Raw genomic sequence first — 12,969 nt, 5'->3', positions numbered from 1 at the left:
TTCGGCGGTTGTCAGTCTTCGCGTTCAATGATACCGAATTCCTAGCTGCAGACTAGTAATTAATATCAAAGACTTGTTCTTATTCTGTCGATAGTCTCAGAGTTTAACCACGTGGGATGGTTAAAAGATTCAGCAATCTACTTGAACCTTATTTCCCTCTATGATAGAGGTACTGGTCTCATCTCAACCCTTAGCGCTCTCATAATTTGAGGTAAGCTCGGTTACAAACCTTGGCCCACTCGTTATCGAGGTAAGCTGGTCTGGTGATAGAAAAACCCAGGTGGGGGTTTTATCCGGAACATGGAAAAGGGCGTTCTCATGACGCCCGGTCCTGTGTGTGCCCCTGGGGGCGTTCTCATGACGCCCGGTCCTGTGTGTGCCCCTGGGGGCGTTCTCATGACGCCCGGGCCTGTCTGTGCCCCTGGGGGCGTTCTCATGACGCCCGGTCCTGTGTGTGCCCCTGGGGGTGTTCTCATGACGCCCGGTCCTGTGTGTGCCCCTGGGGGCGTTCTCATGACGCCCGGTCCTGTGTGTGCCCCTGGGGGCGTTCTCATGATGCCCGGTCCTGTCTGTGCCCCTGGGGGCGTTCCCATGACGCCCGGTCCTGTCTGTGCCCCTGGGGGCGTTCCCATGACGCCCGGGCCTGTCTGTGCCACTGGGGGCGTGCCAAGGACTTAGTGGAACTTTTTAGGGAATTGGAGTTTCCTCCATTAAACAGTCCAAAATCACATGGCACAATTTCACAGTTTCATCCTCACTGATTCATCTGATACAATAATTAGATGTAAGCCTCATATCTGAGGCTATTATATAAACAGCGTTATGGTAATGAGGCCGTATTGTCTCATGAGTTTCACAAATTGTACCAACGGACCAGTTCTTAGCTTCACCGATCTTTTATACCTTCTCCAGAACATAAATGTTGTTCGGACCTCAAGTTCTGTGAGGCGGAAGAAATTCCTTTGTTCTCTCTATGAAACTTCACTCTCTTTCTATACTGTGATGAGGAGATCATCCCCGGCAACTGAATTAGGAAGGTCGCCTGTATTTTTGTAGTGACTGGGTGTATTGATACACCATCTAAAGTGTAATTAATAACTTCACCATGCTCAAAGGGATTTCCAACGTCTATTTATTTTTTACCCATCTACCAATAGGTTTCCTTCTTTGTCAGTCATGGAAAACCTCCCTGGTCTTTGGATGAATCTGTGTTTTTAAATTCATTGCCTTATAGATAATTGTATGTGTGGGGTACAGAGATGAGGTAGTCAATGAAATTGGTACTCCTGAACTTTTCTATTTAGGCTTGCCATATCAAGGGGTTGAATACTTAAAAAAAAATTTTTTTATAAATAAATATAAAATCTAAATATAAAATCATAATCCCGCTTTGACACTATGGGGTTGTGTGTGTGTGTAGGCCAGTGACACAAAATATTATGGACTAGATTCAAGACTATATTTCAGATGCATCAAGACATTTGGCGCTCTTTTTTGGAGGGGATGTCTATCAACGTAGACCGGCCTAATTCCGCCCTACATGCATTTGTTGGTGTTTCAAATATTTCTACAGTATCTCTGTTGGATTGCTTGTCCCATTTAGTGTAGCTATGATACCTCACGTCCATACAGAGCAGTGAACTGAATAATACTATCAAATACTCTCTTCTTCTCTGAGTGAACTCTGTCACAAATGAACTCCACACCTGTTTTCCCGAATACTTTCCCCCATATTCATGGCAAAAGGACCTTCCTTGGTTTTTCTTTATTTTTACTACTTTCTACATTGTGGAATAATAGTGAAGACATCAAAACTATGAAATAACACATATGGAATCGTGTAGTAACCCCCCAAAAAGTGTTAAACAAATCACCCTTTGCCTTGATGACAGCTTTGCATTCTCTTAACCAGCTTCATGAGGAATGCATTTCCAACGGTCTTGAAGGAGTTCCCACATATGCTGAGCACTTGTTGGCTGCTTTCCCTTCACTCTGCGGTCCAACTCATCCCAAACCATCTCAATTGGGATGATGTCGGTTGATTGTGGAGGCATGGTCATCTGATGCAGCACTCCATCACTCTCCTTGGTCAAATAGCCCTTACACAGCCTGGAGGTGTGTTGGGTCATTGTCCTGTTGAAAAACAAATGATAGTCCCACTAAGTGCAAACCAGATGGGATGACATAACGCTGCAGAATGCTGTGGTAGCCATGCTGGTTAAGTGCACCTTGAATTCGAAATAAATCAGACAGCGTCACCAGCAAAACACCATCACACCACCTCCTCCATGCTTCACGGTGGGAACCACACATGCAGAAATCATCCGTTCAACTACTCTGCGTCTCACAAAGACACGGCGGTTGGAACCTAAAAACTTCAGGACAGATTGTCACTGGTCTAATATCCATTGCTCGTGTTTCTTGGTCCAATCAAGTCTCTTCTTCTTATTGGTGACCTTTTAGTATTGTAGCAATTTGACCATGAAGGACTGATTCACACAATCTCCTCTGAACAGTTGATGTGTCTGTTACTTGAACTCTGTGAAGCATTTATTTGGGCTGCAATTTCTGAGACTGGTAACTCTCATGAACTTATCCTCTGCAGAAGAGGTAAATCATGTCTCTGACCTACTCATCGTCAGCCTTGTCATTCCACCCCGTCTCTGAAAGATGGCAGTACTGCTGCAGCATATTGACCATTATGTAGGTTTAGAGATGTGAATATCAGCATTACACTTTTGTGTGTTGAAAATAACTAAGCTTTATAATTGCAGATATGTGAATGTTTAGAATAAATTCACATCCTTTTTTATTAGGACTTTGGTTTGCATTGTCTAAAAAGAGCGATAATGTAGGTGCTGGTATCTTTCTGCAAATTGAAATGGTCTCACCATTTTAGTACATTTTAATGAATAACATACTTGAATGAAATGCCTGCTTGAAGGAAAGGCCTTCTGCAAAACAACTAGCCCAGAGCAGCACCTTTTCAGCTATCTTGACACAGTATAGCAATGCCCCTGAATGAACCATTTGAATGAACAAAACACTTGAATCACTTCAGTTTTGATTACAAAGGTTGGTAATGACTTCTTAAAACAAAGGTTGAGAGGAGAGTGGACCTGTGTGGACTCTAGTAGACCTGTTGTGGACTCTAGTAGACCTGTTGTGGTCTCTAGGAGACCTGTGTGGACCCTAGTGGACCCTAGTGGACTCTAGTGGACTCTAGTGGACCCGTGTGGACCTGTGTGGTCTCTAGTGGACCTGTGTGGTCTCTAGTAGACCTGTGTGGACCCGTGTGGACTCTAGTGGACCCTAGTGGACCCTAGTGGTCTCTAGTGGTCTCTAGTGGTCTCTAGTGGACTCTAGTGGACCTGTGTGGTCTCTAGTAGACCTGTGTGGTCTCTAGTAGACCTGTGTGGACCCGTGTGGACCCTAGTGGACACGTGTGGACTCTAGTGGACCCGTGTGGACTCTAGTGGACCCGTGTGGACCTTAGTGGACCCGTGTGGACCTGTGTGGACTCTAGTAGACCTGTTGTGGTCTCTAGGAGACCTGTGTGGACCCTAGTGGACCCTAGTGGACTCTAGTGGACCCTAGTGGACTCTAGTGGACCCGTGTGGACCTGTGTGGTCTCTAGTAGACCCGTGTGGACCCGTGTGGACTCTAGTGGACTCTAGTGGACCCTAGTGGTCTCTAGTGGTCTCTAGTGGTCTCTAGTGGACCTGTGTGGTCTCTAGTAGACCTGTGTGGTCTCTAGTGGACACGTGTGGACTCTAGTGGACCCGTGTGGACTCTAGTGGACCCATGTGGACTCTAGTGGACTCTAGTGGACCCGTGTGGACTCTTTTGGACCCTTGTGGACCCTAGTGGAACCGTGTGGACCCTAGTGGACCCGTGGCTGGTGAGAGTTGTAATGCGGTGTAAAAGGTATTAAAGGAGCACATAGAAACCCATTTGAAGTTGGAAACCACTCAGCTCCAGCAACCATCCATTTAACAGCACAATTAAACACTTCAACTCTACGTTTAAATTATGAAAATTGATTTGTGAATATTGAAAAAGTTCATCTCAATCAGTGTGGGACACAAATAATAATTTAATAATGACCACTATATAGGCCATGTTGGCTTCTGTTTGATACCGTATTAATAATGACCACTATATAGGCCATGTTGGCTTCTGTTTGATACCGTATTAATAATGACCACTATATAGGCCATGTTGGCTTCTGTTTGATACCGTATTAATAATGACCTCTAGATTAGTTGTGATATGGTGTCATCAGTCACTGTTTGATACAGTATTAGTATTGACCACTAGATTAGTTGTGATATGGTGTCATCAGTCACTGTTTGATACAGTATTAGTATTGACCACTAGATTAGTTGTGATATGGTGTCATCAGTCACTGTTTGATACAGTATTAGTATTGACCACTAGATTAGTTGTGATTCGGGGTCATCGGTCACTGTTTGATACAGTATTAGTATTGACCACTAGATTAGTTGTGATTCGGGGTCATCGGTCACTGTTTGATACAGTATTAGTATTGACCACTAGATTAGTTGTGATTCGGGGTCATCGGTCACTGTTTGATACAGTATTAGTATTGACCGCTAGATTACAGTTGTGATTCGGGGTCATCGGTCACTGTTTGATACAGTATTAGTATTGACCACTAGATTAGTTGTGATTCGGGGTCATCGGTCACTGTTTGATACAGTATTAGTATTGACCGCTAGATTACAGTTGTGATTCGGGGTCATCGGTCACTGTTTGATACAGTATTAGTATTGACCGCTAGATTACAGTTGTGATTCGGGGTCATCGGTCACTGTTTGATACAGTATTAGTATTGACCGCTAGATTACAGTTGTGATTCGGGGTCATCGGTCACTGTTTGATACAGTATTAGTATTGACCGCTAGATTACAGTTGTGATTCGGGGTCATCGGTCACTGTTTGATACAGTATTAGTATTGACCGCTAGATTAGTTGTGATTCGGGGTCATCGGTCACTGTTTGATACAGTATTAGTATTGACCGCTAGATTACAGTTGTGATTCGGGGTCATCGGTCACTGTTTGATACAGTATTAGTATTGACCGCTAGATTACAGTCGTGATTCGGGGTCATCGGTCACTGTTTGATACAGTATTAGTATTAACCACTAGATTAGTTGTGATTCGGGGTCATCGGTCACTGTTTGATACAGTATTAGTATTGACCGCTAGATTACAGTTGTGATTCGGGGTCATCGGTCACTGTTTGATACAGTATTAGTATTGACCGCTAGATTACAGTTGTGATTCGGGGTCATCGGTCACTGTTTGATACAGTATTAGTATTGACCACTAGATTAGTTGTGATTCGGGGTCATCGGTCACTGTTTGATACAGTATTAGTATTGACCGCTAGAGTACAGTTGTGATTCGGGGTCATCGGTCACTGTTTGATACAGTATTAGTATTGACCGCTAGATTACAGTTGTGATTCGGGGTCATCGGTCACTGTTTGATACAGTATTAGTATTGACCGCTAGATTACAGTTGTGATTCGGGGTCATCGGTCACTGTTTGATACAGTATTAGTATTGACCGCTAGATTACAGTTGTGATTCGGGGTCATCGGTCACTGTTTGATACAGTATTAGTATTGACCGCTAGATTAGTTGTGATTCGGGGTCATCGGTCACTGTTTGATACAGTATTAGTATTGACCGCTAGATTACAGTTGTGATTCGGGGTTAACATGAGGTTGAATAACTGGAGCACCTTGCAGCTCAGAGCTGTTGTTCAGCTGTTGTTCAGCTGTTGTTCAGCATCTCATTTTTTATGCTGTTAAAACCACTATGTTTTTAGTGATTTGATCTTACGTGCTAATTCCTCATGTGGAATTGGAAAGTGGGTTTTGATTTAATTCTAGTATTTAGACATTTTTCTTTAAATCAGATTGGAGTTTAAATTGATTTCTTTGTCGTTTTTTTCAAAATGTTCTTTCCAGATGTTTGTCATCCCTCTCTTTATAAATCCATGTGGTCTTTGTACCTTAACTTTAGGCACGACAGTTTAACTAAACTCATGAGGGATCTATGGGTTGTATTTTTCAACAATCGATGGATATACACTGAGTGTACAATGTATTAGGCACACCTTCCTAATATTGAGTTGCACCCCCCCACCCCCCCCCCTTTTGCCCCCAGAACAGACTCAATTTGTTGGGGAATGGACTCTACAAGGTGTCGAAAGCGTCCCACAGGGATGCTGGCCCATGTTGACTCCAATGTTTCCCACAGTTGTGTCAAGATGACTAGATGTTCTTTGGGTGGTGGACCATTCTTGATTCAACAGTTTCCCATGTGTATGTGAAAAACCCTGCAGCGTTGCAGTTCTTGACACACTCAAACCGGTGTGCCTGGCACCTACTACCACACACGGTTTAAAGACAATTCACCCTTCACCCTTCACCCGCCATTCACCCTTTGAATGGCGCAAACACACAATCCATGTCTCAAGGCTTAAAAATCCTTCTTTAACCGGTCTCCTCCTCTTCATCTGATTTGAAGTGAATTTAACACGTTTATTTATTGATCCATTATTTTACCAGGTAAGTTGACTGAGAACACGTCATTTACAGCATCGACCTGGGGAATAGTTACAGGGGAGAGGAGGGGGATGAATGAGCCAATTGTAAACTGGCGATTATTAGGTGACCATGGTGGTTTGAGGGCCAGATTGGGAATTTAGCCAGGACACCGGGGTTAACACCCCTACTCTTACAATAAGTGCCATGGGATCTTTAATGACCTCAGAGAGTCAGAACACCCGTTTAACATCCCATCTGAAAGACGGCACGCTACACAGTGACATCAATAAGGGATCATAGCTTTCACCTGGTCATTCTATCTCATGGACTCCGTGTATATCATTATTTTAAAATCGCACATTGCCTTTTATTAACTATATACTTGTCTCTCCCCTTTCTGTGATTGCAGGATGCTTTCCTGGTCATCTTAGCCATCCTGGTGTTCATGCTCTGTGTGTATGCGTTCTTCTACCTCAACCTGAGCACTGAACTGGACATGGACCTGGATGTGGACTAAAGCAGGAGAGGACAACTTAACCTCGGGCTCGGGGTCTTGCTGGGCTGGGCTTGTCAGGCTCTGTCGGCATGGCTCATTGACTATTGTCAGGCTCTGTCGGCATGGCTCATTGGCTATTGTCAGGCTCTGTCGGCATGGCTCATTGGCTATTGTCAGGCTCTGTCAACGTGGCTCATTGGCTATTGTCAGGCTCTGTCAACGTGGCTCATTGGCTCATCTGGATGCAAATTTGACTCAAGATTTTCTTTTTTGTCTGATTCTGTTTCATTTTTTTCCTAATTTCTGTTTTCTCCATTTTTTTGTTTTTTGTCTTTTGTTCTCAAAAGCACACTTCTATAGAACATTCCATTTCAGTCCAGAACGATGCTTAAACCACGTCAGGAGACCACTTGAGGTCTGGGGATCATCTACCAAGAAGACTGTTGACATTAGCATCATCTCTAACAGCTACACAGAGACAAATGCGCGAACACAGACGGGGCAGTCCTGTTGCCTCTTCAGAAATATGAATCACTGATGCGTTTTTATTTCATGTCTTTATATTCATGAATATTAATGATTGTTATAAGCTCAATAAATTTTGTAATCTTGTTGAATTCTGTTTTTAATATCTGCATTATGTCTGCTGTTCTCCGCAACAGAGATTTTATACATACATCCTGTCCTGGACAAACTCCTCTGGATCACCATCTGAAGAGTCTTTCTGATTAACAGAGGAGACTACCTCTACCTGGCACTAACAGAAGGAGAAACACGGATATGGTCTTCTACGTGACACTAAAGACCATCTGCCTTTGTAGGAGATGATGGTGATGATGATGATGATGATGGACCTTGGAGATGACCTTATCTTGATTGTTGAATACCCTGCCACTCTTCTTCGCTTTTTCATTATTATACATATATTTTTATACAGATGTATTTTTATTTATTTATTTATTTCACCTTTATTTAACCAGGTAGGCTAGTTGAGAACACCTTTATTTAACCAGGTAGGCTAGTTGAGAACACCTTTATTTAACCAGGTAGGCTAGTTGAGAACACCTTTATTTAACCAGGTAGGCTAGTTGAGAACACCTTTATTTAACCGGGTAGGCTAGTTGAGAACACCTTTATTTAACCAGGTAGGCTAGTTGAGAACACCTTTATTTAACCAGGTAGGCTAGTTGAGAACACCTTTATTTAACCAGGTAGGCTAGTTGAGAACACCTTTATTTAACCAGGTAGGCTAGTTGAGAACACCTTTATTTAACCAGGTAGGCTAGTTGAGAACACCTTTATTTAACCGGGTAGGCTAGTTGAGAACACCTTTATTTAACCAGGTAGGCTAGTTGAGAACACCTTTATTTAACCAGGTAGGCTAGTTGAGAACACCTTTATTTAACCAGGTAGGCTAGTTGAGAACACCTTTATTTAACCAGGTAGGCTAGTTGAGAACACCTTTATTTAACCAGGTAGGCTAGTTGAGAACACCTTTATTTAACCAGGTAGACTAGTTGAGAACACCTTTATTTAACCCGGTAGACTAGTTGAGAACACCTTTATTTAACCAGGTAGACTAGTTGAGAACAAGTTCTCATTTGCAACTGCGACCTGGCCAAGATAAAGCAAAGCAATTCGACACAAACAACAACCCAGAGTTACACATGGAGTAAAACAAACATACAGTCAATAATACAGTAGAACAAAAGAAAACAAAAAGTCTATATACAGTGAGTGCAAATGAGGTGAGTTAAGGCAATAAATAGGCCATGGTGGTGAAGTAATTACAATATAGCAATTAAACACTGGAATGGTAGATGTGCAGAAGATGAATGTGCAGGTAGAGATACTGGGGTGCAAAGGAGCAAAATAAATAAATCCCAGTATGAGGATGAGGTAGATAGATGGGCTGTTTACAGATAGTGCAGGTGCTTCCTGGCCCCTTATGTTTGACTGTAATACCATCTGAATAGTAACGTTGTCCAGTTGCCTTCAAAAACTATTAACACCTCTTGACTTCTCCTGCATTTTGTTGTGTTACAAAGTGTCCTTAAGAGTTGACGCACCCGTGCATCAATCGAAATAACATATCAAAATCCCCATCAAAGTCTGTTCGTTTAAGAGATGTCTTTTTTTTGTACTGCGTCTCGATCCACTGAATCCATCTGTCAGACATCCTGAAAAGTATTATGACCCCACTATGGAAGGGACTCTCACGAACACAATGTTTTGCTCTACACAACATGTCACGGGACTAAATGTAACCCATACAAACAAATGGAGGTCGTTTTTTGCCAACAAAAATAAGGGGTTAGAATTGTCCAGCTTTCATATTTCCTAGATATAGGACAGACAGATATAGGACAGACAGATATAGGACAGACCATTTAAATCCTTGTTCCTGATGATGATTTATTTTTTGACTGTTTCAAATTGCTGTAGTAGTAAAGGGGTCCTATTTGCTAAATGATCCATGGTATGACCTTAAAACAATTCCTATGCCCCCCCACACACAAACATTTAAGTATGAACGCTAATATAGTTTGATTTAGATACATGTCGTCCCCCCCCCCTAAAGCACCTTTGGCAGTGATGTTTCTGGGTCTTTAAGACCGTTGCACACCTGGATTTCTCATTATTCTTGATCATGGCTAGACAACTGTTTTCAGGTCTTACCATTGATTTTCAAGTTTTAAGTAAAAATTGTAACTCGGTCAGGAACAGTCAGGTAGGCTAGTTGAGAACACCTTTATTTAACCAGGTAGGCTAGTTGAGAACACCTTTATTTAACCAGGTAGGCTAGTTGAGAACACCTTTATTTAACCAGGTATTTATATATATAACCCTTTATTTAACCAGGTATTTATATATATAACCCTTTATTTAACCAGGTAGGCCAGCTGAGAACAAGTTCTCATTTACAACTGCAACCTGGCCAAGATAAAGCAAAGCAGTGCGACACCAACAACAACACAGAGTTACACATGGAATAAACAAGCGTACAGTCAATAACACAATAGAAAAAAGAAAGTCTATATACAGTGTGCAAATGGCGTGAGGAGGTAAGGCAATAAATAGGCCATAGTAGCGAAATAATTACAATTTAGCAAATTAACAGTGGAGTGATAGATGAGCAGATGAGCAGATGATGATGTGCAAGTAGAAATACTGGTGTGCAAAAGAGCAGAAAAGTAAATAAAAACTATGGGGATGAGGTAGGTAGATTGGGTGGGCTATTTACAGATGGACTATGAGGTAGGTAGTGATGGAAATATAAGTCTCCAGCTTCAGCGATTTTTGCAATTCGTTCCAGTCATTGGCCACAGAGAACTGGAAGGAAAGGCGGCCAAAGGAGGTGTTTGCTTTGGGGGTGAACAGTGAGATATACCTGCTGGAGCGCGTGCTACGGGTGGGTGTTGTTATCGTGACCAGTGAGCTGAGATAAGGCAGTGCTTTACCTAGCATAGACTTATAGATGACCTGGAGCCAGTGGGTCTGGCGACGAATATGTTGCGAGGGCCAGCCAACTAGAGCATACAGGTCGCAGTGGTGGGTGGTATAAAGGGCTTTTGTGACAAAACGGATGGCACTGTCATAGACTGCATCCGGTTTGCTGAGTAGAGTATTGGAAGCTATTTTGTAAATGACATCGTCGAGGATCGGTAGGATAGTCAGTTTTACGAGGGTATGTTTGGCGATGTGAGTTTATTTTATGTTATTTTACCTTTATTTAACCAGGTAGGCAAGTTGAGAACAAGTTCTCATTTACAATTGCGACCTGGCCAAGATAAAGCAAAGCAGTTCGACAGATAAAACGACACAGAGTTACACATGGAGTAAAAACAAACATACAGGCAATAATGCAGTATAAACAAGTCTATATACAATGTGAGCAAATGAGGTGAGAAGGGAGGTAAAGGCAAAAAAGGCCATGATGGCAAAGTAAATACAATATAGCAAGTAAAATACTGGAATGGTAGTTTTGCAATGGAAGAATGTGCAAAGTAGAAATAAAAAATAATGGGGTGCAAAGGAGCAAAATAAATAAATTAATTAAAATTAAATACAGTTGGGAAAGAGGTAGTTGTTTGGGCTAAATTATAGGTGGGCTATGTACAGGTGCAGTAATCTGTGAGCTGCTCTGACAGTTGGTGCTTAAAGCTAGTGAGGGAGATAAGTGTTTCCAGTTTCAGAGATTTTTGTAGTTCGTTCCAGTCATTGGCAGCAGAGAACTGGAAGGAGAGGCGGCCAAAGAAAGAATTGGTTTTGGGGGTGACTAGAGAGATATACCTGCTGGAGCGTGTGCTACAGGTGGGAGATGCTATGGTGACCAGCGAGCTGAGATAAGGGGGGACTTTACCTAGCAGGGTCTTGTAGATGACATGGAGCCAGTGGGTTTGGCGACGAGTATGAAGCGAGGACCAGCCAACGAGAGCGTACAGGTCGCAATGGTGGGTAGGAAATGGGGCTTTGGTGATAAAACGGATTGCACTGTGATAGACTGCATCCAATTTGTTGAGTAGGGTATTGGAGGCTATTTTGTAAATGACATCGCCAAAGTCGAGGATTGGTAGGATGGTCAGTTTTACAAGGGTATGTTTGGCAGCATGAGTGAAGGATGCTTTGTTGCGAAATAGGAAGCCAATTCTAGATTTAACTTTGGATTGGAGATGTTTGATATGGGTCTGGAAGGAGAGTTTACAGTCTAACCAGACACCTAAGTATTTGTAGTTGTCCACGTATTCTAAGTCAGAGCCGTCCAGAGTAGTGATGTTGGACAGGCGGGTAGGTGCAGGTAACGATCGGTTGAAGAGCATGCATTTAGTTTTACTTGTATTTAAGAGCAATTGGAGGCCACGGAAGGAGAGTTGTATGGCATTGAAGCTTGCCTGGAGGGTTGTTAACACAGTGTCCAGAGAAGGGCCGGAAGTATACAGAATGGTGTCGTCTGCGTAGAGGTGGATCAGGGACTCACCAGCAGCAAGAGCGACCTCATTGATGTATACAGAGAAGAGAGTCGGTCCAAGAATTGAACCCTGTGGCACCCCCATAGAGACTGCCAGAGGTCCGGACAGCAGACCCTCCGATTTGACACACTGAACTCTATCAGAGAAGTAGTTGGTGAACCAGGCGAGGCAATCATTTGAGAAACCAAGGCTGTCGAGTCTGCCGATGAGGATATGGTGATTGACAGAGTCGAAAGCCTTGGCCAGATCAATGAATACGGCTGCACAGTAATGTTTCTTATCGATGGCGGTTAAGATATCGTTTAGGACCTTGAGCGTGGCTGAGGTGCACCCATGACCAGCTCTGAAACCGGATTGCATAGCAGAGAAGGTATGGTGAGATTCGAAATGGTCGGTAATCTGTTTGTTGACTTGGCTTTCGAAGACCTTAGAAAGGCACGGTAGGATAGATATAGGTCTGTAGCAGTTTGGGTCAAGAGTGTCCCCCCCTTTGAAGAGGGGGATGACCGCAGCTGCTTTCCAATCTTTGGGAATCTCAGACGACACGAAAGAGAGGTTGAACAGGCTAGTAATAGGGGTGGCAACAATTTCGGCAGATCATTTTAGAAAGAAAGGGTCCAGATTGTCTAGCCCGGCTGATTTGTAGGGGTCCAGATTTTGCAGCTCTTTCAGAACATCAGCTGAATGGATTTGGGAGAAGGAGAAATGGGGAAGGCTTGGGCGAGTTGCTGTTGGGGGTGCAGTGCTGTTGTCCGGGGTAGGAGTAGCCAGGTGGAAAGCATGGCCAGCCGTAGAAAAATGCTTATTGAAATTCTCAATTATGGTGGATTTATCAGTGGTGACAGTGTTTCCTATCTTCAGTGCAGTGGGCAGCTGGGAGGAGGTGTTCTTATTCTCCATGGACTTTACAGTGTCCCA

General features: G+C 43.1%; 1 protein-coding gene across 2 annotated transcripts in view; it reads left to right on the top strand.

Annotated features, from left to right (window-relative positions):
* The window catches only part of triqk (triple QxxK/R motif containing), a 47,231-nt gene extending 39,533 nt beyond the window's left edge, over positions 1 to 7,698 (top strand). For both annotated transcript variants that reach the window (XM_020475517.2, XM_031789143.1), the window contains exon 5: positions 6,995 to 7,698. In XM_020475517.2, the coding sequence (XP_020331106.2) occupies positions 6,995 to 7,102 (108 nt within the window). In that variant the 3' untranslated portion in view covers positions 7,103 to 7,698. The remainder of the gene's footprint in view (positions 1 to 6,994) is intronic.
* Positions 7,699 to 12,969: the final 5,271 nt, after the last annotated feature.

The sequence above is a fragment of the Oncorhynchus kisutch genome, linkage group LG14, assembly GCF_002021735.2.
Source record: "Oncorhynchus kisutch isolate 150728-3 linkage group LG14, Okis_V2, whole genome shotgun sequence".
Classification (NCBI taxonomy): domain Eukaryota; kingdom Metazoa; phylum Chordata; class Actinopteri; order Salmoniformes; family Salmonidae; genus Oncorhynchus; species Oncorhynchus kisutch.
This window is presented reverse-complemented; position numbering and strand designations above follow the sequence as displayed.